This window comes from Chelonia mydas, chromosome 11 (genome assembly GCF_015237465.2).
Source record: "Chelonia mydas isolate rCheMyd1 chromosome 11, rCheMyd1.pri.v2, whole genome shotgun sequence".
Classification (NCBI taxonomy): Eukaryota; Metazoa; Chordata; order Testudines; family Cheloniidae; genus Chelonia; species Chelonia mydas.
In genome coordinates this window covers 29,010,397-29,033,583 of record NC_051251.2, presented here as the reverse complement: position 1 = coordinate 29,033,583, position 23,187 = coordinate 29,010,397, and the positions used below count along the sequence as shown (strand labels likewise).

General features: G+C 38.2%; 1 protein-coding gene across 3 annotated transcripts in view; it reads right to left on the bottom strand.

Moving 5' to 3' along the window:
* GALNT13 (polypeptide N-acetylgalactosaminyltransferase 13) overlaps positions 1-23,187 on the bottom strand; it is a 331,481-nt gene that overhangs the window by 142,429 nt on the left and 165,865 nt on the right. For all 3 annotated transcript variants that reach the window (XM_037912743.2, XM_043525194.1, XM_037912744.2), the window contains 3 exons: positions 22,250-22,457; positions 19,549-19,719; positions 7,129-7,246 (listed from right to left, as the gene is read on the bottom strand). In XM_037912743.2, coding sequence (XP_037768671.1) covers positions 7,129-7,246; positions 19,549-19,719; positions 22,250-22,457 — 497 coding nt within the window. The remainder of the gene's footprint in view (positions 1-7,128; positions 7,247-19,548; positions 19,720-22,249; positions 22,458-23,187) is intronic.

Below are 23,187 nucleotides of genomic sequence, written 5' to 3'. Positions count from 1 at the left end.
CCAACAGAATAGATACACATTTCATTATGTATCATTAATCTGTATTATCTGAGCTAAGCCTTGTATTGTTATTGCAAGTAATAAGGGAAATAGGATGGCTTCAATCTGTATTTTTGTGGAAATGAAAACTTTGTGGAACCATACCATTTGCACACATTCACTCCACAGCTCAAGGATCTCTGTGCAGTGCAAATAACTCCAGCTGGGTAATTCAATATACTAAATATTAATGTCTACTGATTACACTCCTAAGCCTTTTCTGAAGTGATGAAAACACTAATGCCAGTTCCTCATCCATCAGGATAAAAGCAGGTTACTGAATACTGATGCACCTTCTTGAGGCCAGTTGAATAACAGAGAAATCAGCTTACAAATTAGCTGTAATATCTAGTCTAGATTTACTGTGGACAAAGTATTGAGTGAGAAAGAAACCATATAGTCCAATTAATCCATTTAATATTTGTGCTTATAGATGATGCCATCTTCACCAGGAAGTGGGTGGACAGGCAATGGGACTCAAGAAAGCAGTTGTAGACATCAGCCCAAAAGACAATTGTAGTCTGCAAAACTTTTATAAATAACCATAATAGGAGATATTTAGTGATCCTGATCCTTTTGTATTTGCATTCCTAAGGTGGTGCCTTCTTAGTCAGAAGTGACACCAAGAATACACAGTTTGTTCTTGTGATTTGGGAAGTGAAGGACCCTCAGGGTACCCTTTCCCTCTCAACTCGAACATCGGATGAAAAGAGAGAGAGGTATTAGAAGATCTGAGAGATGTTAACAATGCCAGTTGTGGCTCACTCCTACTCACAAGACTTTTCTCAATTAAATGTTTGGTTTTGAAGTTTTCCGAGGATAACACAGGTACTTGCAGCAAACTTCCTGCTTTACTATCATGTTCATCATGCTTCTGGTTGGTACACACACACATATCTTTGACTCTCTTGGGACAGAACAATAATTAGTCTATCTTTGATTTCCTGCAGCTTTTGAAAAATGTTCTTATCCACCACAATTTTGTTTTTGAAGTTTTGCTTATAATTAATATATGTTGAGCTTCAACGGGAGCTAAAGCCACAGTCTTTGGTAACAAAAAGTCTGCTAAGGGAATATGCCACATCCTACCCTTCAGAATAATTAACTTTCAAGTGGTCTTGTTTCCATTTTAGGCTTTATGGGATCATTTTCTGACAAAGGAACATTAAGGAAACGGTTTTGCTAAGGCACCTTTGAGATTGAAATCTCTATGCCAAGAATAGCAATGTAGTGCATGCTTGCTCTCATAGAATGATACAACCATTACTTTAATGATGTCTCAAGTGCACAGTAACGAACAAACTAAAAAAAACAACCCCAAAATATAAGTGCTCCTTTCATCTGAGAAGTGTTTTTATTAGAGTACAATCTGCATACTATGGAGTGCATTATTGCATTAATAAAATTTGTCTCTCTCTTCAAATAGTTTTGTAACATCTTGACTCCTTCATCTGAACATTGTGGCAACCTTTTGTTCATTCAGATCTAAAAAAGAAATCAGCTTGGCCATCTCAAACATGGCTGTAGAGAAGGGATTCCAACATAGCCATGATGTTATAACCAATTGGTACAAGCATGAATAAGTCAAATGAATTGTTAGAATTCTCCAAGTCTATGTCAGAAAGGGAAACAATGGATGGCAGTAAGAGATTACCATTGGTAAATTATGAAGGATGTTCATTCAGGAGAAAAAGACGCACACACAAAAGAGTATTAACCCCCTTGAGGCTGTAGGAAAATAGTGAAGTAGCAAGAAAATCATGTCAAGCATCTATCAAACCAAGAGTCCCAAAAGTACATTTGCACTAGGACTCTGCATTTTTTGTTCATTTTGCACCAATGCAACTCAGACCATGGTTAGATGAGGCAATGATAAAAATGCCTGAATGTGCTATATTAGTGCTTCCACTGATGCTAGCACCAGTGGAGCTGAACTGGGGCTGGAGAAAGTGAAAAACGTTGACAAGCTCTCAAAGTTGCCATCTATTTCCAAAATGTATTACATGCTGCATCAATCGGAGCTTATAAAGATGAAGCACAACAGGATAAAATGCACAGTGACAAAATTATCTTGAGTGTAAAAACTCTTCTACGCAAAAGGGAATGGATGCGCTTTATGAAAGAACAGACCAACAGATTCCCAGTTCTGTAACTGACAGGTAACAGTTGGTAGGTGTCAATGGGCACCTATTATTGTCATATTTTGCATTTGAAGAATTAACAGGCATGAGTCAGCACAAGGTTAACTAGTCTCTCCTAGTGTTGCAGAATGAATGACCATACCTTCATATGCACTAGCATATACCTTTTTAAGTGTATATGAGTTGAGGTAGTCCCAAGACTTACAAATCTTATCCATTCTTAACTTCAAAAGGAAAAAAAAACACTTTATTTTTCAAACTTGTCTTGATTATTGGTAAAGCAGATCAAAAAATTTCTAAGTTTCAATTTTTTGACGAGAGAGAGAGAGAGAAAGAGAGAGAGAGAGAGAAGGGGATAAACGTTTTGGAAAAAAAATGTCACGAACATTTCCCCAAAATTTCAACCCATTTTAAGCATGTGCTTACATGCCTTCCTGAATGGAGTGTTTGACTTCGTTTGGACTACTCAATACTTAAATTCTTTCACTGAAGCTATGTTGATTACCCCAGCTGAGTATCTGGCCCTCAGAGTGTAACTCTTTTTGATTTATACTTATGAAAACAAAAAGGTAGCCAGAATTTTGTTTTTTTCATATCCAGAAAATTGTATATTTCTAACCTTTCATGACTCCAGAAGAGCTGAAATGATTTTTATTATTTAACTTATAAATGTTTACCTTTGGATAAACAGCCTCTAAAACATCCCCAAAGTGACTGTTTTGTTATGATCTTAGATCTGACTTCTCCTTTCTTAAGCCTTTCATTTTCCTCTCTGTCTTTGTGGAGACAAATTCTCTTATGCATCCGATGAAGTGAGCTGTAGCTCTCGAAAGCTTATGCTCAAATAAATTTGTTAGTCTCTAAGGTGCCACAAGTACTCCTTTTCTTTTTGCGAATACAGACTAACACGGCTGCTACTCTGAAACCTGTTAAATATATATGTAACTCTGATTTGGGACCTGATCCTTTTGAAGCCCATTGTTTTCAGTCCCTTTTGTCAGAGAGATGGACAGACATTGTAATCTGATTTTCAAAGATAATGAGTATCCCTAGATCCTATTTAGTTCAAGTGCTCAGCATTTCTGAAAACGTCCTATTGTTTGAACATTCAATGCTCACCTCTTTGTAATCATCCAATTATTGTTCTTCATAAAAAAAATTCTATGGAGCTTGCTTCCCCTCCAATGTGGCAATATAGGAGTATAAAAGGGATATACAGGGCTAGTGAAGATTTATTCCTTAAATTTATTCATAAGAGTGATGCCACAGAATGTCCATCATGGGGCAATAGGACAAAAAAGGGATTGTTTGGTGGTAGGTTTTGAACCACTTACCATTAACTTTTAGATGCTAGCTAAAACTAAGCTCTGGGACATGTATTCCAAAAATAACAACATAATTAAATAGTATGACACCAACTGGTAAAAGCCAGAAAATTCTAACTTTGGACTGACGCTCCACCTTCTCATTACGTTGTGCGTCTGTTTTCAGCTTTAAGTGGGGATTCCAATCACAATTTTTAATTTCCTAGATTCTGATAGCAAGAGTGTCATCATTAACATTATTCAGGCCTACTGCTTATTATGTGTTGGTAACTATTCACAGACCAAAAATAACTCAATGGCAGGCACCTGTAAGTCTTGAGATACCCAGAATACAGAGTTTTACATTCAGCATAAATTCCTGAAACAACAACATGAGGAGTCTATAATCAGAAGCTTGCAAGAGGAGAACCTATATAGAATTCTGAAAACTTCCTTGACAAAACTACATCCTGGTGGAATTCTCTAGAGGGAAACTCCACCACAGATTTGAGAGACACAATGTGCCAACACGTATTACTGCTAGATGACACAAAAGCTTCAGATTATGAAATATTCTTTTAAGAAAATGAACAAACATTCACCACTATCCCTGGCTAGTTGTCTTCGCAGACAGGCCAAGCATTTCACAGGTGAGGAGACTAAACTTCTCTCTCACCATAAAAGGTAATCCCTCCAGAACAGGTAGAGAGAGGCACATTACTGAGCTAACATAAGTAAAAGTTTTGTTGTTTCTTACCATACTGTGCTCATTTTGTGACTAAATACTGATTCAAGCCACCATAACTATCAGTCTGGCATCTTCCAGAAAAAAAAAACACTTGCATAAAATAAATACTGTAAACCTTGGTACCATTACATAAGGCCTCACATGCTGGTACCCATACCATGGTAGCTCCATCACTAGTTTTCAACAGAGCTGGTCAAAAAGTGCAGAAAACGTCATAGAAAAAAAATGAAACTAGAAATGTTTTCACCAGCTTTAGTTTTTAATTTGTTCCCATTGGTATTTTATTAATCAATTCCTGCTTGAGGTCTAAAAACTTTGTTTTAATTAGGTCACACTTTGCCTTCTTTTAAAATGTAAAGACTCTGAATACCGAGAAATAGCATAGTATTAATGCTTTCCATTTCCATGGTAATCTCATTGCATTGAAAACATATTATTTTATTTCTATTCTTGATGTCTTGCTCTCATTAGCTTGTTCTTACTTTTCAAACTGGTGATTTTTCTTGAAGTTTAAATGTCTTCTGAAGTAAGACATGAAATAACTTTTCCTAATGTGATGCCTGGAGAGTTCATCAGAAAATTCATAAGCTTATTTTGCCCAGTTTTAATGAGTGAGGAAGGATAGGTCTGTTTGCGAAGCTCCCTCTTCTCCTTACTACAAGTGCATCTTTTACAACTAGCACTTGCGTTACTGCCCTTGACCATTTCAAATATTCTGGAGTGGCATTTTTAATCTGAATTTGGAATTTAGTGTCTAATGAAATAGTCCCACAATTTACATAACATGGGCCAAATGCTGAGGTCTTTACTTAGACCAATTCCTATTAACTTTCCTGAATGGGAGCAAAATACAAATTGAGCAAGGACCTCAGGAGTTGATGGTATATGTCCAAAGAAAGTATTAAAAGGGGAAAAAATGCTATAAACTGATGCTCTGCTCTCCAGAGAATGGAATATTCTAAGACCAGACAACTCACATCACAAACCTAAACACACAGGGTGAAATCCTGGCCCTATTGAAGTCAATGGGAGTTTTGCCCTGGCCCCACTGAAGTCAGTGGAGCCAGGATTTCACCTGATAGGTAATCATGTTCTTTAAAACAATTCTCAGTTTAAATAGGGTTATACTTCCCTAGGGACATCTGTTAGGGAAAGAGTTATTGACTAGTGCACTATGGTTCAAAGCAGCTAAATCCTCAGAGTTCTTGACCTCTGTCTGGGTAAATACCACAGGGATACCCCAACTGCCTGCCAGGGAGCTGGGAAAAGACAAGGCAAGGTAGAATCAGCAGAGGATGGAGACCACCATTTTTAAGACATTAAACCCCTAGGAGCAAGTTTTTAAAATATAGGGCCCTGATTCAGGTAAGCACACACTAAGTCTATCTTTATTGAAACTGGTTCTTAAGTATGTACTTAAAGCTAAATATACGTGTATGTGCTGTCCTGAATTGAATACTACACTTTTCTTGAGAGGTAACAGGAGACAAAAAAAGCTTTTATCAAATGTCTAGGATTAGAGCTTTAAGGAGTTAGATGCTGCAAGATGAGGGGCAAGCAATTTTTCCAGGTTTCCTTCTTGACAGACATTACAAAGGGAACCATGGAGAGAAGCTTCCTGAATAACAGGACAGAGTCCTTCTCGAAGACAATAGATGAAATACCCTGAAAATAGAACTTCAATAGGTAGAGCCCTGCAAATCTGCAGATATCCACAAAAATGGTCTGCGGATCGGATGCAGACACAAATTTTGTAACTAGAGCCCTGCAAATCCGTGGACCACTTTTGCGAATCGGATGGGGACACAAATTTTGTATCCATGGAAGGCTCTAACAATAGGCTGTTCCTGGACAATTATAGACTATTGTGTCCAGGTTCACTGGGACATGGTTTAATTTACATCAAAAACTTTAGTTTTAAAATGCTCATCATAAGTCACAGACATTCATTTACTTTTATACCCAGCAAAAAGTGAACTGAATTAACAGGTACATATGAACACACGCGCGCGCACATATACACACAGTATTGTACATCTGATACTTTAAGTCAAAAACACTCAAGGCAAAAGAAGTTTAGGAAAAAAATCTCTATCCTTCTACTTCACTGAACAATAACAATGTATGCTTTCACTATGTAGTTAAGATACTGTCAAAGCCTCAGCTGATTTCTTCTAAAAGTAATAATAATGTCTGCTTGTGTTTTATGCGTAGAAAAGGGGTATATTTAGTTTTATTTTGCAAACTACTTTGCCTTGTAAAGATTGCAATACATCATATAATATTAAGTCATTTTTCACATCCTTCCTAATCATTTATTCATCAAAGCCTTACTTTTCCAATCTTCATTTGATTTTAAAAGATAATTTATAAAACAAATGCATTTCATTTTATTCTTGTCAGGGGCAATATGCTGATAGAAATCAACTCACTATTCTGCAGGATATTGAATTCCTTAGAGAGCAGGGCTCTCATATGTAAAAACAATAGAAATCACAGTCATAGCTTGCAAATCCATGAGAATATACATAGTTAAAAGCTTCTGTTGAAAAGCATTGCAGTATTGAAAATCCAACTCACTTCTTTACTTAATTTATGTCAATTGGCATCCCTATTGTTTCAATGAAAGCCCTGGGTTTTTAATATAAATATATTAGTAAACCTTATGATAACTTTAAAATCATTATCTAAAAATCTTTCAGAACAATGATAAATGTTGCATGCAGTAGAAAAAGAGCCCCCGAAACACTACTACGAGGCATCTCTAGTTATTTTTAGAATTTTAAATTAATCCAGAACTTGCATTTTAGCTAAAACAAAAGTGCCTCATCTGCAATGTACATGTCATTATCGTATAACTGTTGGTTGTCAGAAAATGAAGTAAAATGGGAATTACCCTAAAAGACATTTCAAGATTCTCGCCACCCCAGATATCCATTCCTGCATCGTAAGTTCCTATCTCTTCAAAGTAGTTTCTGTCAATAGAAAATAGGCCACCAGCCATAGTAGGGGTCCTAGTTGAAAACAAACAGAAACAAAAAAAGAAAAAGAAAAAAAAGAAAAATACCTTTTGAAAGACACTGAAATTTAATAAAATGATACTATAGCACATATGCCTCCAGATCTTTTGAATATAAAATATATTTTAAGTACATTAATGAAAATATATAAAATAATAATATGGTTTAGAATTTCTACAGCTCTGCTCCAGCTGTGGGCCAAATAATGCAGTTCTTATTCAGGCAAAACTCCCACTGACAACAGGAGTTTTACTGAGGAAGAACTGCAGCATCACTCTGTACGTGAAATTCCACTTAATATGATGCACCTAAAAAAATAATCAATTTAAATGGATGGAATATTGGCCTTTTGCATCTGGAATAGCAGTTTAAATCCAATCTGAAATGCTTAGTGAAGAGAGTTTAATGCCTTTAGCTCTTTCCCTAGAGAGAGATGCTAAATGTTCATAAAATTACCAGGCATAATCTCCCTTAACAGGATTATAAATCTTTACAACAGGCAAATCCAATCAGAGTGCAAATTCACTATGAGTAAAAATATCCTGTTTCCCCGGAAAGATTTTTTAGAGTTTAAATCTACATTAATGACAAATGTTTATCTGAGATAATAGAAACATACATTATTGAAACGGTACTAATTTCAGGCTTCACGGACACTTGGCTTTGGGCTTCTCTTCCCATCAGAATAAAGGCTGAGATAATTTCATAATCAATGCTTTCATTAGTGCATCTATAGTACTGTCAACCTAAATACTAGTGCACAGCCAAGGGGGGGGGGGAGACAGAACTAGCTAGCATGGAATCTAAGTTAAAACTTGACCCTACAAACATGGCTATGCAGAACTTTAGTCATACGTTCTAGTATTTATGTTCTATATTCTCCCTCACTGAAAAATTGGCCCTCCACGCTTTAGTTAATCTATTTGTAAATTCCTTAGGGCAGGATTTTAACCTGTCCTTACATCACCATACAAGGGAATAAGAAGGTGCAAGGCTCTGCGTTAATCCTCTGCATGGGTTATCTACATGGTGGGGCAGTGTGGGAAGGAGAGCAACTATTGTGGAAATGCTATTCCACTATTGTATAGGTGACCAGGCAGGGGGTGGGGAGATTGGCAGGGTGTTCGCTCTGACCCTCTCCTGCAATCCACTAGTCAGCAGATTTGAGTCAGTGTGGAGGCTACTGGTATAGACCAATAGCAGATTACTTCCCTCCAGTACAAAAGGGAAGGCAGAGAGCAAATGATGGCAACTAATTCTCTGATCTGCTCTGATGGTGTAGCTAAACCCTGCCCCTTACTGAAGGCAAGTTCTAATATTACATTCTAGTAATGTAACCCTTTCATATTTAAGGTGCTGATGTGACAAGGCACTTAAGCTTGAGCTTAACTTTAAGCAGCCCCATTAAAGTAATGAGGTCTTATGTGCTTTGCTGGATAAGAACATCCAAGCACAAAAAAATTAGAACTACTATTAATTAGGGACTGGTGTTCAAATATGGAAATTGAATAGTGGTTTTATCCTCAGAATTAAGAACAATTACAAAATGAATGACACTTAATTAGTGTTTAATTTTGAAACTAATCTTTTCTATTACTCTGTATACAAATATGTATATAGACGCACATACAATTTAGTAATTCATAATTAATTTATTCAGCAATTTTTCTTTTATACAATGGATTATTTGTAAAGATTGAATATCAGATACTAAGTACAATGTTTAAAATTTGTAGTTTCCTCCTTGTCTTTTGTCAGCTATGTCACAGGCTTCTCTTCCCTGAATGGATAAGCAATGCAACCACTTCCAGCACAAATACCTGTGTGTGTGAATTTAAAATTCAGTTTCCATGAATGCTTGTGAATGTGACATTGTAGCTGGCTTTGTGAAAATGTGGATGTCAATTTGATTGCTCAAATGAGCATAGCTCAACAGAATTCATTCAATAATATGGGTGAGTACTCAGGGAAATTGTTTGCCTTACTCATTCAACTCTATTCAACCACATATATTTATACATAGACAAATATCTGGAAACACATACACCCTTGTGCACACCGAGGGATCTCTTCCACTGTTATTTTAGCACCAGCACAACTTCACTGGTGTTTAATAACATTGGGAGCACTAGTGTGCATTAGCCACCTCTTTCTAACTGTTCCGGTGGTAAAGAAAGCTGGCTACTGGTCTATGCTAGCACTCCCACCATTGCTAGCACCAGTGAAGCTACACTAATAAGAGATTTCCTTGCAATCCTCCATGTTACTCTATGGTATCAGCTGTATATGTCATACAAAATATATGTATAGGTACATAGTATATAACTGACCATATTAAACATAACTGTGCCAGTAATAACGTCTCATTTAGCAATATATTTAATGAATCAAGGAATTTGCCTTTGCATAATTATTTCTTCTTCTGCCAGAGTTTACTATCATAACTCCTAATAAGATAGCATAGTTCAGTGAAGAGCAACCAAATGATATGGAACCTCTGCATTTACCTACATTTAATAGGTCTGTTTTTCTCCCCATGCTCTCTACACTGTAAACTCAGATAATTAACTGCCTGTCATTTCAATATACTTGAGCCTTTCTAGGTCTCAAAGCTGCTTAACTGCCCTCAATCTTGCTATATTTCTGCCACAAGTAATATCATTGACCCTCTGAGCTATAATGAGGAACAATAATGAAACTGAACAGATGGTAATGATTTTTGGCTATGGTCCCCTATCTGATTGGGGCATTTCATTGTACGATATTGTAATACTATAGGTGACTATCATCAAGCAGGAGAAGAAACAAAAAGTCTTGTAATTTGTATACACTTCTTCACATTATATTTTGGAGAGTGCTTACCAATTTAAAAATATTAGCTTTAAATGACAATTATATTAGTAGTTAGTTAAAGATCTCTATTTCTGAGTGAAATCACTACACTGAAACCAAAAATCACTGTTTGCTGGGCTTTATTTATATATATGAAACTTCATCAACTTCAGATTCATCAAGAGATCACCCAGATTAACAAATGTTTTGCACAAACCTGAATGTTGCAATGCATGAACAAATGTGGGCCAGCATATGAGCCCTGTTTTGCAAACACACATATAGGAGACTATCTTACTAAAATGAGTAGTCCCATTGATTTCACATAAGTAGAGTTACTCATCTGTGCATGGGATTGCAGTATTAAGCCCCGGGGTTTTGCATCAAAATCATGTGAAAATTTTCATTTCTGCAGATTAGTTGTGAAAGCAGGTGACTCTTGGCAGTTTCAACTGAGTTTTACTTTGAGATTTGTGGGGCTTCTGAAATTTGATGGCGGGGTTGTGGGTGTAAGCAATATTCGCCTCAATCCTTACAAACTGAAACTACTGAGTATTGTACAGGTGTACTGTAAAATTTACATACACATCAATAAAGGGGTTACCTAAATAAAACATGACAGCCAAAACTATCAACTATGTAAATTGAACTTGTTACCTAAAAAATTGCTGTGCAGCTGTCATCATAAAAACAACTAAAATAGTGATAATAGAAAGAATAAAGTCCTATTGATCCTTGTTGAAATTCAGCTGCTGCCACTGTATGATTATCAGTGCATTGTGTGTGTTAGGTGTTGATTGTTTAAGAGTAAAGGTAGTATATTATGATTTTATTTTTCTGGTCTTATTTGGTTTGGTCTTTTCTGATCTTATTTGGCTTTTTTGGTTTGTTCAGTTTTTGCCAACCCACTGAGATAGACCAGGGAAGAAGATCTGGCTCTTTGATGCTGGGTAAAAGGAGCAACACAGCATAAAAGCACCCTAAAAACCCCATATCCTGATGAGGGACAATTCAGTCAGTGCAGGGCCAGTGGAAGACTGCCCCCCCATGATCACCTCGCAAGCTAGGGCATCGGGACAGAGAGGCATGCTGGTGGGGAGGCTGCAGAGATTCCAGGCAGCACTGTGGCCACTAGGGGAGCTGCCAAAAATTAGATAAGGCCTCCAGGGCTGTCCAAGTTATGTTGGGAGTCTCCTCAAGCCCTGAAGCAGCCTAGAACGGGGAGGGAGGAAAGGTGGCTTAAAGCTGCCCTACGCCCCCCTGCTCCTGGCTGTGAAATCTGTGCTGTACCTTTCAGAAGAGCAGCACAGAGTACTACCCATTATATTTAACACTGGCTCCAAGAATTCTAAGAGGCAATTAATGAGTTACATATTTTTACACTGACAAGAAGGGTGAAATTGTATCTTTTACTGAAACAACTTCTCCTGGAGAAAGAGACAAGCTTTCAAGCTTCTTCTGCAGACCTCTGGAGAGGAGCTCTGTGTCAGCTTGAAGCTTGCCCCTTTCTCCAGGAGAAGTTGGCTGAAAAAAAGTTATTACTACATCCAACGTGTCTTTCTAACATCCTGGGTTCCAACTTGGTTACAACAACTAGGGTGACCAGATGTCCCGATTTTATAGGGACAGTCACGATTTTTGGGTCTATTTCTTATATAGGCTCCTATTACCCCCCCTTCCCCATCCCGATTTCTCACACTTGCCGTCTGGTCACCCTAACAACAACACTGCATACAACATATTTTACAGTCGTAAATTGCATGACTCACATTTCGCAACATGAGGGACTACATGAGGGAATATGGACAAGTCATCATTTTCCATGATTCTAGGAATTATGAATGAAACATAAAGCTTTTTGTTCCCAAGTCATTAGTTCAACTTTAGCATGACCAACAGTCCTTTTCATCTTATGGCCGTGCCACTCTATGCCATATGATTTGGTGGTCTCAGTCCAATTATTAATGAGAAGGTGTCCACAACCCAAAAAACAGAACATTAGTTTCACCACTAGCATCCTTGTTGACTGCCTCAACAGACAGCCAAAAGTGAAAACTATACACCACCTTAAGGTATATAAGATAAATAAGAACATTATATGTAATCTGGAATAAGGATTCTATTTATATAGGTTTTTATTAGTATCAGACATCATCCAGTTGTTGGGATGGAGAATGAGAAAGGGATAAACAAGGTATGCTCCCTACTTTCTGTATATGTTTGTTCTCTTATTTTTATTCACAGTAGTTGGCATAATAATAAAATGCTTAGGAAGAAAGCAAAAACGTCAAAATAAAGAGTGACTCAATAGATTTTAGATTCTAGTGAACTGAGCTTTTAAGAAGGGATGCTGAATATGGTGACATCCAGTAAAGATGTACTGGCGTGGACAGCTTTAACATGCACAGCACAAAAACATCTGGTATTTTTGACACTGTAGGTATGAAGACACAAGCTGTGTTTAAACTGTTCTCAGCACAGACAGTATTCTGTTGCCTGAAGGTTGATAATATGTTGGCACGCTGACAGAAGGAGGAATGAATTTTCTCAAACACACAGTGAGCTCTGCAGAGTACAAATAGTATGCAAAGCTATTTAAAGGAAAATATTAAGGAAGTAGTTCTGCTTAGCAAGAGTATGTGATTTGGTTAACCCTCTCCCTCATCATTTGTGCAGTGGTGGGATACAACAACCTGACAAAGGTGCATGGTTCAAAATTCCCTGTGGTGTCTGTTACTCCATTTTAATTAGTCACAGATAGATGTTGGCTTGATGCCTGTAATTAGTTACATGAAGCTCTGATTTGTACTTTTTCCATTTTGTTATCTAGAGCTAAAAAAGAATAGTGGTTTGGAAATTACTATAACTGCCCCTCAAACATGCTCCCATTGTCTTTTGATTTCAGAACTCCTTCTAATGTCCAGTATATCCTTTCAGCCAATGGCTGCTAGTTTTATAACCACCACATTGGTTGCAATCATCAGTGGAGTGAAACCAATGGCTGTCAGAGAAAATGTTGGAAGACAAAGGTATAGACATGGTGTAATGCATGCAATGTGGCTGTAGTCTCAAGCCTGATGGCTGGAGCAGGCTACAGAGGGCCATACTTGATCACACCTCCCACTTGTAGCGCAGAAGATCTATATATCAGTGGGTCCTCCAGCCACACCCCTTCCATTTTTCAAGCACAACCATGAAGGGAGCTTAGTTGGAGAAGAGTTCTGTGGCTTTTCTCCTCTTATGTGCCCCTGGCATCTAGCCACCCCTCTCTCATTACATAGCTTAACCCCACTAGTTCTGCAGCCTGAACAATCTCTGTACTCATGGAAGAGGGGACTGTGTATGACACTATGTGTATGTATAAAAATAAAGCATTTGGAAAAGGTCCAATAATCTATTGCAGCTCTACTGGGCCTAAGGTTATTCCAGTGAAAGTCAATGGGAGTTTTGCTATTTACTTAAATGGGAGCAGGATAAGAACTTTGGAGTTAAGTAGGAGCTTAATTAAGACATATTGATTGACAGTCCTTACAACTTATTCTATTTCAGATAAACAAAGCACCCTTTTATAGGAAGTGTCCTGCAGTAACTTCCACAGGCTGCCTGGGCCCAGACAATATTTGCAATGCTTGTCTAAACTACTTTGTCTCTGGAAATCAATCTACTCTTGGGGATTTCCTCTCTCTCTCTCTCTCTCTCGCACCGTCCTTCCCTCCCGTTTTCCTCCTCGCTCTGCAATTTCAGCCACAGATTTTCTCTTGATGTTGTGGTGCTTTTGTTACAGACTAAAATAATTACATCTGTGGAAAAAAATAGATAACAACCAAGCCTGAGAAAAATCCAGCTAATTCTTCTTGAACTTTAGAAAAGGTTCTGATTCATTTCTCTGTTTGAATTTTGGTAGAAAGTTGGTTGGTTCTTATTATTATCCAAAAATGTTTCTTTGTCCCAGTGCAAACCTATAACCTTTACCTCACTCCCCAGCTGAAAGAGAAATGAAGAATTTGTTTGGAATCATGAACAAAGTAACACAGCTTAGTAGATAGTGTAGAGGACAGCAGGTTGAGTGAGCTGGATTCTATTCCAGGTTGGCTGTGTGGTTTTAGGCAGGTCACTTACCACCTGTAAACTGAAGATGGTATCCACCTTTGTAAAAGTGCTAAGAGTTCTTAGGATGAAATGCACCATTTAAGTGCAAAATTATTATTGGAGGAGATAATATACTATGGTGACCTTATAAAAACCTAGATAGGTAGACTTCTTGACTATGGTGAGGAGGAAGCAGGAAAGGGAACAAGGACACTGGAGCAGTATTTTGGAAACAAAGAAGAAAAATATGGGATCAAAACAACAGGGATGCATTTGTGAAGAACAGTGACAGCGGTGACTGTACATCAGATCAGGATATTTTAAATGTGCTGTAACTGAATTCTGAATCTTTGTTTGCTTGTAAGCATCGTTATTTAATATAAAATAAGAGACTTATGAATTCCCACAGCTACTATTCATTGCAGGTGATTTTTTTTAAAAGCTATCTGACTGAGCTTCTTTTTCAGTTATAGTTTACACTAAGAAAGTTCTCTCTTCAACTGTATTGGATGACAATTATCTGTAGGCTTTTACAACAGTCATTGAATTAATTAACCATTTGCTATAAATTCTAGAAACTCCAGCAATGGCAGATATTTCTGTTGCTTCACCTCCTCAAATCATCTTACAGAATTAAATTTCATGAAACAGTTTCTTGTAATTTCTAGGGCAAACAAAGCAAGTAAGTCTAGTGCTTATTTCCATCGACTGAAGAAAAAGAACCAGATAAATTCTACTGCTTAGAGTTTACAGTAAATTTCACATTCAACGTATCAGGATTAATATACACAAAATACAAGATGACTGAGCTCTGTTAAGACTCATCTTCATGAGCAAGTTGAGTGACTTATGAGTGAATTATCCAGATCTTTCTTACTAAAGGTGGTAAAGGTCTTTAAAAAGCATCCCATATTTTTTACTGGAGTGTATACATGTTGCTACTGAATATAAAAAGGGAAAGGTAAGTGTTGATCAATATTGACTTATTATAGATAATAAATACTCTGGGTAACATTCTTCTTTCAATTATATGCCTACAACCCCCTTAACTTTCAGTGTGCCAAAGAGCAGAATTTGGGTGCAATGACTATTATACACATATTCAAGAAAACATAAAAGTCAGTGGTGTTATATACACCTATTTCATCAGTTGGACAGAAAAACAGATCTAGATACACACTCAGTACTTAACCCAGATGCTTATAGAATGAGAAAATCAACCAGAAGAAATGGTTTGTTGCTAAGATTTGCAGTTTGAGGGTCTGTTTTGGGGGAGAGGGATCCCCAGTGGCTTTTGAAGTAGCAGTGGTTGCCAAAAACACTTTAGGCTATTTGGCTAGAATATTGCATCATTTTCTTTTGGATTCAGACCTTGTTACTATTATCCGTGTCTTTAACATCTACAGGTTGATTTACTGCAATAAGCTCCATATGAGGCTATGCTTTAAAATCTATTTGAAAATTGCAGATAGCATCAAATGCAACAGATTACTAATTAAATGTTATTTCCAGAGGAAGCCCATTGTACCTGTGCTCAGGACATGCACTAGCTGCCAGCTGATTTCCAGTTTCACATGCTGTTTTGACTTATGAAAAAAGAATGGGGTGAGGGTAAGGGTCCTAGCTACTTGAGACAGCCTTTCCCCCACATGGGACATCACAGCAGCCATGCTCACCTGTGATGTCTGAGCTAACATTCACTTAGTTTAAGTAGGAGTAACTGGTGGTAGGTGTTCTTGATAAGAGGCCCTTGCCTCTGAAACTCTCTTCTCCTGGTACATCGGGGCCCGGATCAGGTGGTCATCAGAACAAGATGCAAGACTCACTTGTTAACCCAATTTTTTCCCCAAGGCACAGGAAGGAGGGGAATGGGATGGATAATTGAGGAATATTTTGTTTTGAAGCTGGGGAGGATTTTAGGCAGGTTAATATTTTTAACATATTACAAATTCAAATGTTTGTGAATTTTCACACATGTCTAGAGTTAATAATTTGTTTGTAAATCAAAATAAACCCACATACTATAATTTACTCTTATCATGTACCTCTGCCTATACTTTGCTCACTAATTATCTCCAACGGGCCTACTTTTAACATTTCAAGCAACCTCAGCTAAAAACAAAAAGCACCTGCCAAATAAGTATCTTATTCTGTCTCTTCCCAACCTCTTCAGGATTTTTATTTTAATAAAAGGATTTTTTAAAATTAAAATCTGTTGACTAATTTTGGCTCAGGACCAATCTATAAAATAATGCTATTTGACTCCACGAGAGGGAAACAGGATATCAGCAGTGAAGTCCTACACAGACCAGCCAACATACCAGCAAGTTGCTCACAAACACAAACACTTTCTCACTAAAGGAGCTGAAAACCATGCAGAGGAGAGCTGGTGCCAGCAGCATTTTTTGAATTTCTTGAAATTCCCCATAAGTCAGTGCTAGTAGCTGGGAGAGTGGATAAGTCGAGCAAGGAGGTTGACACACAAAGCACCACGCAGGGATGTGAGGGAACAAAGATCCAGTACAGGAAGGGGCATGGAGGATGGAGCCACCAGGTGAGGAGGAAAAGAGGCTGAGCCAGTAGGGGTAGTGGTAAGAATTAACTCTTGGGATTTTACACAAACTTCTCAGCATTAGTGAACAGCCATTGAGGGGCTTTTCAGATAATAGCAGTAAAATCTGACCTGGGGGAAAACGGTTTCCTTGTTTGTTGTGTATTTCCCTCACCATTCTAATTTTGGTCTTTCGGACAATATTTGCTCGAGGCCAGTCCATCAATACGTGTGTGTATGTGTGTGTGTGTGTGTACTTGTGTGTACACACTATATACTATGCAGTATGTATACATTTCTAGAACATTTCTTTGGATACCTTTTAACTACAAACAGGTCATTTACAAGTCTACATTATGGGCCAGAATCTCCAGCTGAGCTATAGCCCTTTTGCACCATTTAGGTACTACAAAAGGAGCTATAATCCAGCTGCAAACACCCAAAAGAGAATTCATCTGACAGAGGCACATCTGCACTACAGTCAGGCCCTGAACCTCTGGTCTCCACACCCTCTAAGGTCAGGCTTGACAAAGCCCTGGCTGGGATTATTTAGTTGGGGATTGGTCCTGCTTTGAGCAGGGGGTTGGACTAGATGACCTCCTGAGGTCCCTTCCAACTCTGATATTCTATGATTCTATGATTCCTGGGGAGGAGGTGTATCATGAGCAGGGATGCCACCTGGCTGAGCTTTGCTCTGCCACTGTACTCCTCGACTGCTGTAGGGTCCATAAGGATCCATCACTGGCACATGCTAGTGCTGCCAAGAAGCATCTTGACATAGCCTTGGGGCTGGAATTAGCTCCAAGAATCACAGAGCCAGAATCAGCTCCCTGACAGCCATCCCCGAGCCCATGCCACACCCAGCAGCGCTGGAAAGCATTAAGCCCTAAATGTGAAGTATGGCTAACATTTACAGTGGTCACTATTTTAAAAATCCACATTTATCACCTATGGTACTCATGGTACTATTTCCTTACCACAATTATTGCCTATTTCTAGTGTATCCCCAACATCATGTTGTGGTAATCATCAAAAATTGCTGGCAGTTTAAATAGGGCCATTATATACTCTCCAGCGTCCAATTCCCCAAAGCAATTTCCAAACAGAATTTGGTGCATGCTTTCTAGTCAAAGACTTAAGAGCCATATCCTGGTCCCCTTAAAGCTTGAGAGGCAACTGGCATGGAGGAGTCCTCAGGTGGTACAGAGCAGCGACAGCCAGCCCTATCCTGCTTCTCCTGGCCCTGGCATAAAGGTTTACTCACAGGTGTGGTCAATGCACTGGCTATTCTGAAGAATAGACCCTTGGAGGTTGGCTGCAGCAAGGTGCAGTTTGGACTCAGACTGAGGGGACAGATAGGTGTCAGAAAGCCACCTTTGATATTCCCCCTCTCAGCTGTGCGAAAGCATTTAATCCTTATATTCTACATACCAACTTTCTGTAGTTTTTCCTAATAAATAAGTGGAAGAAAAGATGGTTCCTGATAACTTCATTGTCAAGCAGAAATATATTAAAAAACCTAAACCCACAAAAACCCAAAACTCTGAAGAACATAGAATTATAGATTTCTGCCCTTTCAGATGTACATAATTATGAAAATGTCTCTTATTATCCATTGTCTTGTCTGGAAACCTTTCTTTTGGCTGCATTGTGAACTATTTCAACCTGAGCCGGCTCTCTCTTTATCTGCCTGTTGCACGCAGTAATGGGACATGCAGGATGGGGAATTTCCCCAACTTCTTTATGCCTCAGACATGTTTGAAATCATTCTTTCAGCTTTTCAATACTTTCATTAACTATCATAAGGACCATTATAGCTATCAGAACTGAGCAAATAATCCATAGCAAATAATTTAGTCAATGAATGTCACCTCTTTTTTCTGTTCCCAAATTTTCTACAAGCTGATAGCAAGTTTCTCAAATGTGTTACAGTGAGTCACCAAATACTTTCTGTGACTAATTCTTAGTCTGTAGCTCATTCATGAGCAATTCATTGACAGTGTTCAATACTGGAATGGGAGATATGTTTGTTAGATTTGATAGGATACGTACTGTAGGTATCAATTCTGTTCCCTGACTGGAAGAGCATGAATTTTAGAATCAAGTTTCTAGGGAAAATATTTGAATTTTACAAGTTCAGAAGTTATTCTCCACAAGTATCAGAGTAACAGCCGTGTTAGTCTGTATTCGTAAAAAGAAAAGGAGTACTTGTGGCACCTTAGAGACTAACCAGTTTATTTGAGCATGAGCTTTCGTGAGCTACAGCTCACTTCATCGGATGCATAGCATATCCTGGAAACTGCAGAAGACCTGTTTCCAGGATATGCTATGCATCCGATGAAGTGAGCTGTAGCTCACGAAAGCTCATGCTCAAATAAACTGGTTAGTCTCTAAGGTGCCACAAGTACTCCTTTTCTTTCTCCACAAGTACTTTCTAATATTAGCTTAAAATTCATTGTTTTCATGAACATGCTAGCCAATACACTTCTTCACTAGAATATTTGAAGAAAATTAATGCAAAGGGGACAAACACATCCAAACAAATTCATTTTGTATGTTATTGAATACTCACAGAAGACCTTTAAGGCATTTGCTCAGTTCTGATAACTATATTCACACTGTGAATAGGTGAGAAAATGGTCTTCTATTGTTTTAATCTAAAAGGTGTACCACACCTTTATGCTTTTTGGATATGTATACATTTGAATTTCAGTAAAGTCTTAATAATTAAAAATGTTTACCCACAAATAAAACACTGCAATGCTCACAATTATGCAATGGAGTCAAAGACAATACAATAGCATCCTTTGCCCATTCTCCTTACCTTACAGGCAAGGTTCTGTCCCCTTTCCTTCTGTCCATCTCTCTCTGAGGAACAGGATACCAGCGAAAATTAAGCTTCCAGTTAAACCCTCCATATGTCATGTCTGACCCAGCCATGTATTCAAATGTATCATCACTGATCACATCAATGATTGGACAGACAACAGTTTTTCTGTAAGAAAAAAAGATTACTTTTTAAAATATGCTACAGACCCCTTTCTGTTGTGGCTTCTCTGCATAGAAATCAAGACCCACACTAGAGATTTTATTTGGAAACAAGACTGTGCAAAATTAGTTTTCTCAAATTGTCAGATCTTTTTGCAAACCCTTTTTTTTCCACCATTTCGGTTTACATAGATAGGCTTGCACTCCCTGAGTTTCACTCCAAGTTTAGCCTCCCAATTTCAAATCACAGCCCAGCTTTAAGCTACCAGATTTCAGGACTAACTCATGGTAACCAAACAGGTGGTCCCCACAGTTTCCATCCAAATACATTAAGTTGATGCAGGTTAGGTTAGGTGCAGGTTAGGTCAAAAATTCATCTAGGTTCACTCAAACCTCAGCAAATCTGTCATGAATTTCAGATTTGGAATAAAACCTGAAACCTTAATGAAACATTTCATTTTCATTTCATCACTTACTCTGTAAAAGAATTTTTCCAGGGCTTTTGTCCATATTAATAAAATTAAGCTGATGTCCATATTAATAAAACATCAGCTCAGAAGGTCAAACATGTTATAGACTATATAACAGCCATAAACAGCATAATCTGTGTATTTGCTTGAAACCATGCAGAGTAACAAATGTGTTTCTTAGTGTCCTCTGCATCAGTATGGGCTCTAGCTAAAGAGAAAACCCATAGCTGAGCCAGGCAGATTTTGAAATACACCTAAATTTTGCTGCTGATGTGCCAAGCTGACCTCCATACCACATAGCTTTAACTTTTCTGCAGCGGGTGCCATATTTTATTTTATCCCTAGTGAGATAGCTTTTCTCTTTTGCTATGCTTGATGTTTTATCAGTTCATAATTTGTAACATTGTTTATAACATAAGGGTCACAAAGCGCAAACTGTAAAAATCCCCTATACATTAGAAAAGTCTTAGTGAAACATTAGAAGAAGATGCAATTAGAGCACCACAATTTAAAATGTTGTGCATTTCCCTAACACTCCAATAACAGTTCCGTGCAAGTTATTGTAAACAATTTGTAAAGTATATTATATTAAACTGGATCCATAAGGGTGCAACAGTCAGCTCTCTTTCATGCCTCTTGTGCATTTGTGGTCTTCTTACAACAACAAAATTATCTTTAAATTGGTTTGGTTCGGACACACGTGATTTCATTATCTCTTAGCACTGAGATGATGATGCTGGGGGAAGGCCATCAAACGAGAAGCATCGAGCTTAGATGCACTACACAGTGAGTTATGCAGCCTTGGCACCCCCTCTTCCCCTGCCCTCAGCAAACACCAGGTCAGACTGCTGATTCCTATCCCCATGCACAGACATCCCCCTCCTTCAAGCAAGCAGGGACATTGCTGTCATTTCTTACGCCAAGAGTAAAACTGAACTGATATTGTAAAGTTTCTCCATTTCTTTGCTTTCCACTTATAAGCACAGTTCCCGCCCATCTCCTTTCCCTATACCCCCTCCTCTGTAGAGACACCCTCCACATAAACCCATACCCTCTCTCTACACAAATAGCAAAATAAACTCTTTAGTTGTTGCTGCAGCATTCAATTGATGCTGTGAAGCTGCTTTCCTCCAATGGATAGCCTTGCCCCCCCTACTCTGACACGTCTGCCCTCCTCCCCACAGTTACCCATCATCCTGAAAACACAAGAGACACTCCACCCATCTTTAACCCCTGCAGCTGCTGTAGTAATTGGTTGCTGTTGCCCCTCTGCTCTCTGGGTCACTCAGGGAACATTTTGTGGAGACCTCTTGCAATCCATCTGCTTCACAAATAGAGGCAAAGAGTCTTTTTTGGCCTTGAACACAACAGCATTTGTAGATAGGTAGGCTGGCAAGCAGGTATTACACACACACACACACACACACACACAAGCTTCCTCAACATAAAATATAAGTGTATGGAATTTGCTTTTTAGAACAATAGCAAAAAGTGATGATAGCAAGGCTTTCGGCTTTGATTTCTGTTTGTGACTGGACATTCACTTATGCACATAAACTGAGCAGGTACACATTGCACCATCCACTTGGAAGACAGGATAAGCATAAATTCCAATTGCTTGTGAGCTCACACGAGAAGAGAACAGATGGGGAGAGTGGAGGAATGCACAGCATACACAAGCACTCATGAACCAAACAAAGGTGGTGGGTTAGTTTGCCAACCAAAGATTGGATAGGTGCCACAGAAATAAAAGGCTTCATTTATTAACTATTATTACCAGCTACACTAACAGAGACCCTGTAGGAATAAAGATACAATAACTATTAAAGCATCTTATCCCGACAAAAATATTGATTGAAAAATTACTGAACCATTTTTTTAAAACTAGAAAACACTGTTGGGTTGATGACTTGTTTTCAATGTGTTCAGGCCAAAGAAGATTCTTTTTATAGCCAAAATATAATCACACTGAAAATAAAGGGTTATAAAGGAAACTCTGACAGACCCTTAACTAGAGCAGTGTAGCAGGCATTGTCATCATGCAGAAGGACATATATCAGCCCTTACCTGTCTTCCTTTATTCTTGCCAGCAGGGGCTCAAGCCAGCCTAAAGTGCATTCACAGTGTGCATCCAGGAAAGTTATGACCTTGCCCTTAGAAGCCGCTGCTCCTCTGAGCCGAGCACGGATCAGTCCTGACCGTTGTTCCATCCTAATAATTTTTACTGGCACTTCCAAATTTTTCACATAATTTTCTAATGAGGCTTTCAGAAAATCTGCCAAATGCAATTTAAAAATACAAGAAACCTTTTGTTCAAACTAGATTCAGTAGTCAGTGAGGACTCAAAATAGAACTGTATGGTTAATACATCATACTGGTCACTCAGGTAATTCTTGGACAATATTTTCATGCATGAATATTGAAAGACCAAAGGTCCTGAAAGCACAATTCAGGAAATACAGTCTGAGACATGTTTGTCAATTTTCTGAAGAATGAGAGATAAGTTTTCAGGTCATGGAGGTTTACGTTAGGACACTGCTCACATTCTAGGATTGCAATATAGTTCTGGTTAAATGGGTCTCATGAGAAGACCATGCAAATAAAAGATTTCAAACGGAAAAAATTATGATTAATTTCCTACTTATAGCACTGGTCAGTCAAAGCTTAGTATAAATTCAATCCAGAAATGTGTACTTTGATTAAATATATGTTTTTGCTATTTTGTTGTAGAGTCGAAGTTTAGTTTTCAACTATATCCATTTTAATAAGCTTCTTCAGCAGTTTGGGAGCTTCCATAACATACCCTTTCCCTACGTATGAGAGTCATGTTAAGTACTTTGACCCCGTGGTTCTCTTTGATGTCTGACTTGGAAGGGAGCAACAAAAAGTACAGTTAGGGGGAAAAATCCAGAGCAGTGGAAGCAAGGTATAGTGAAGCCAGTGCAGCATACTTGTCCCTCCCCCCAACCCCTTAGTAACAGCTGCACATTGTGAGTGTGAGCAAG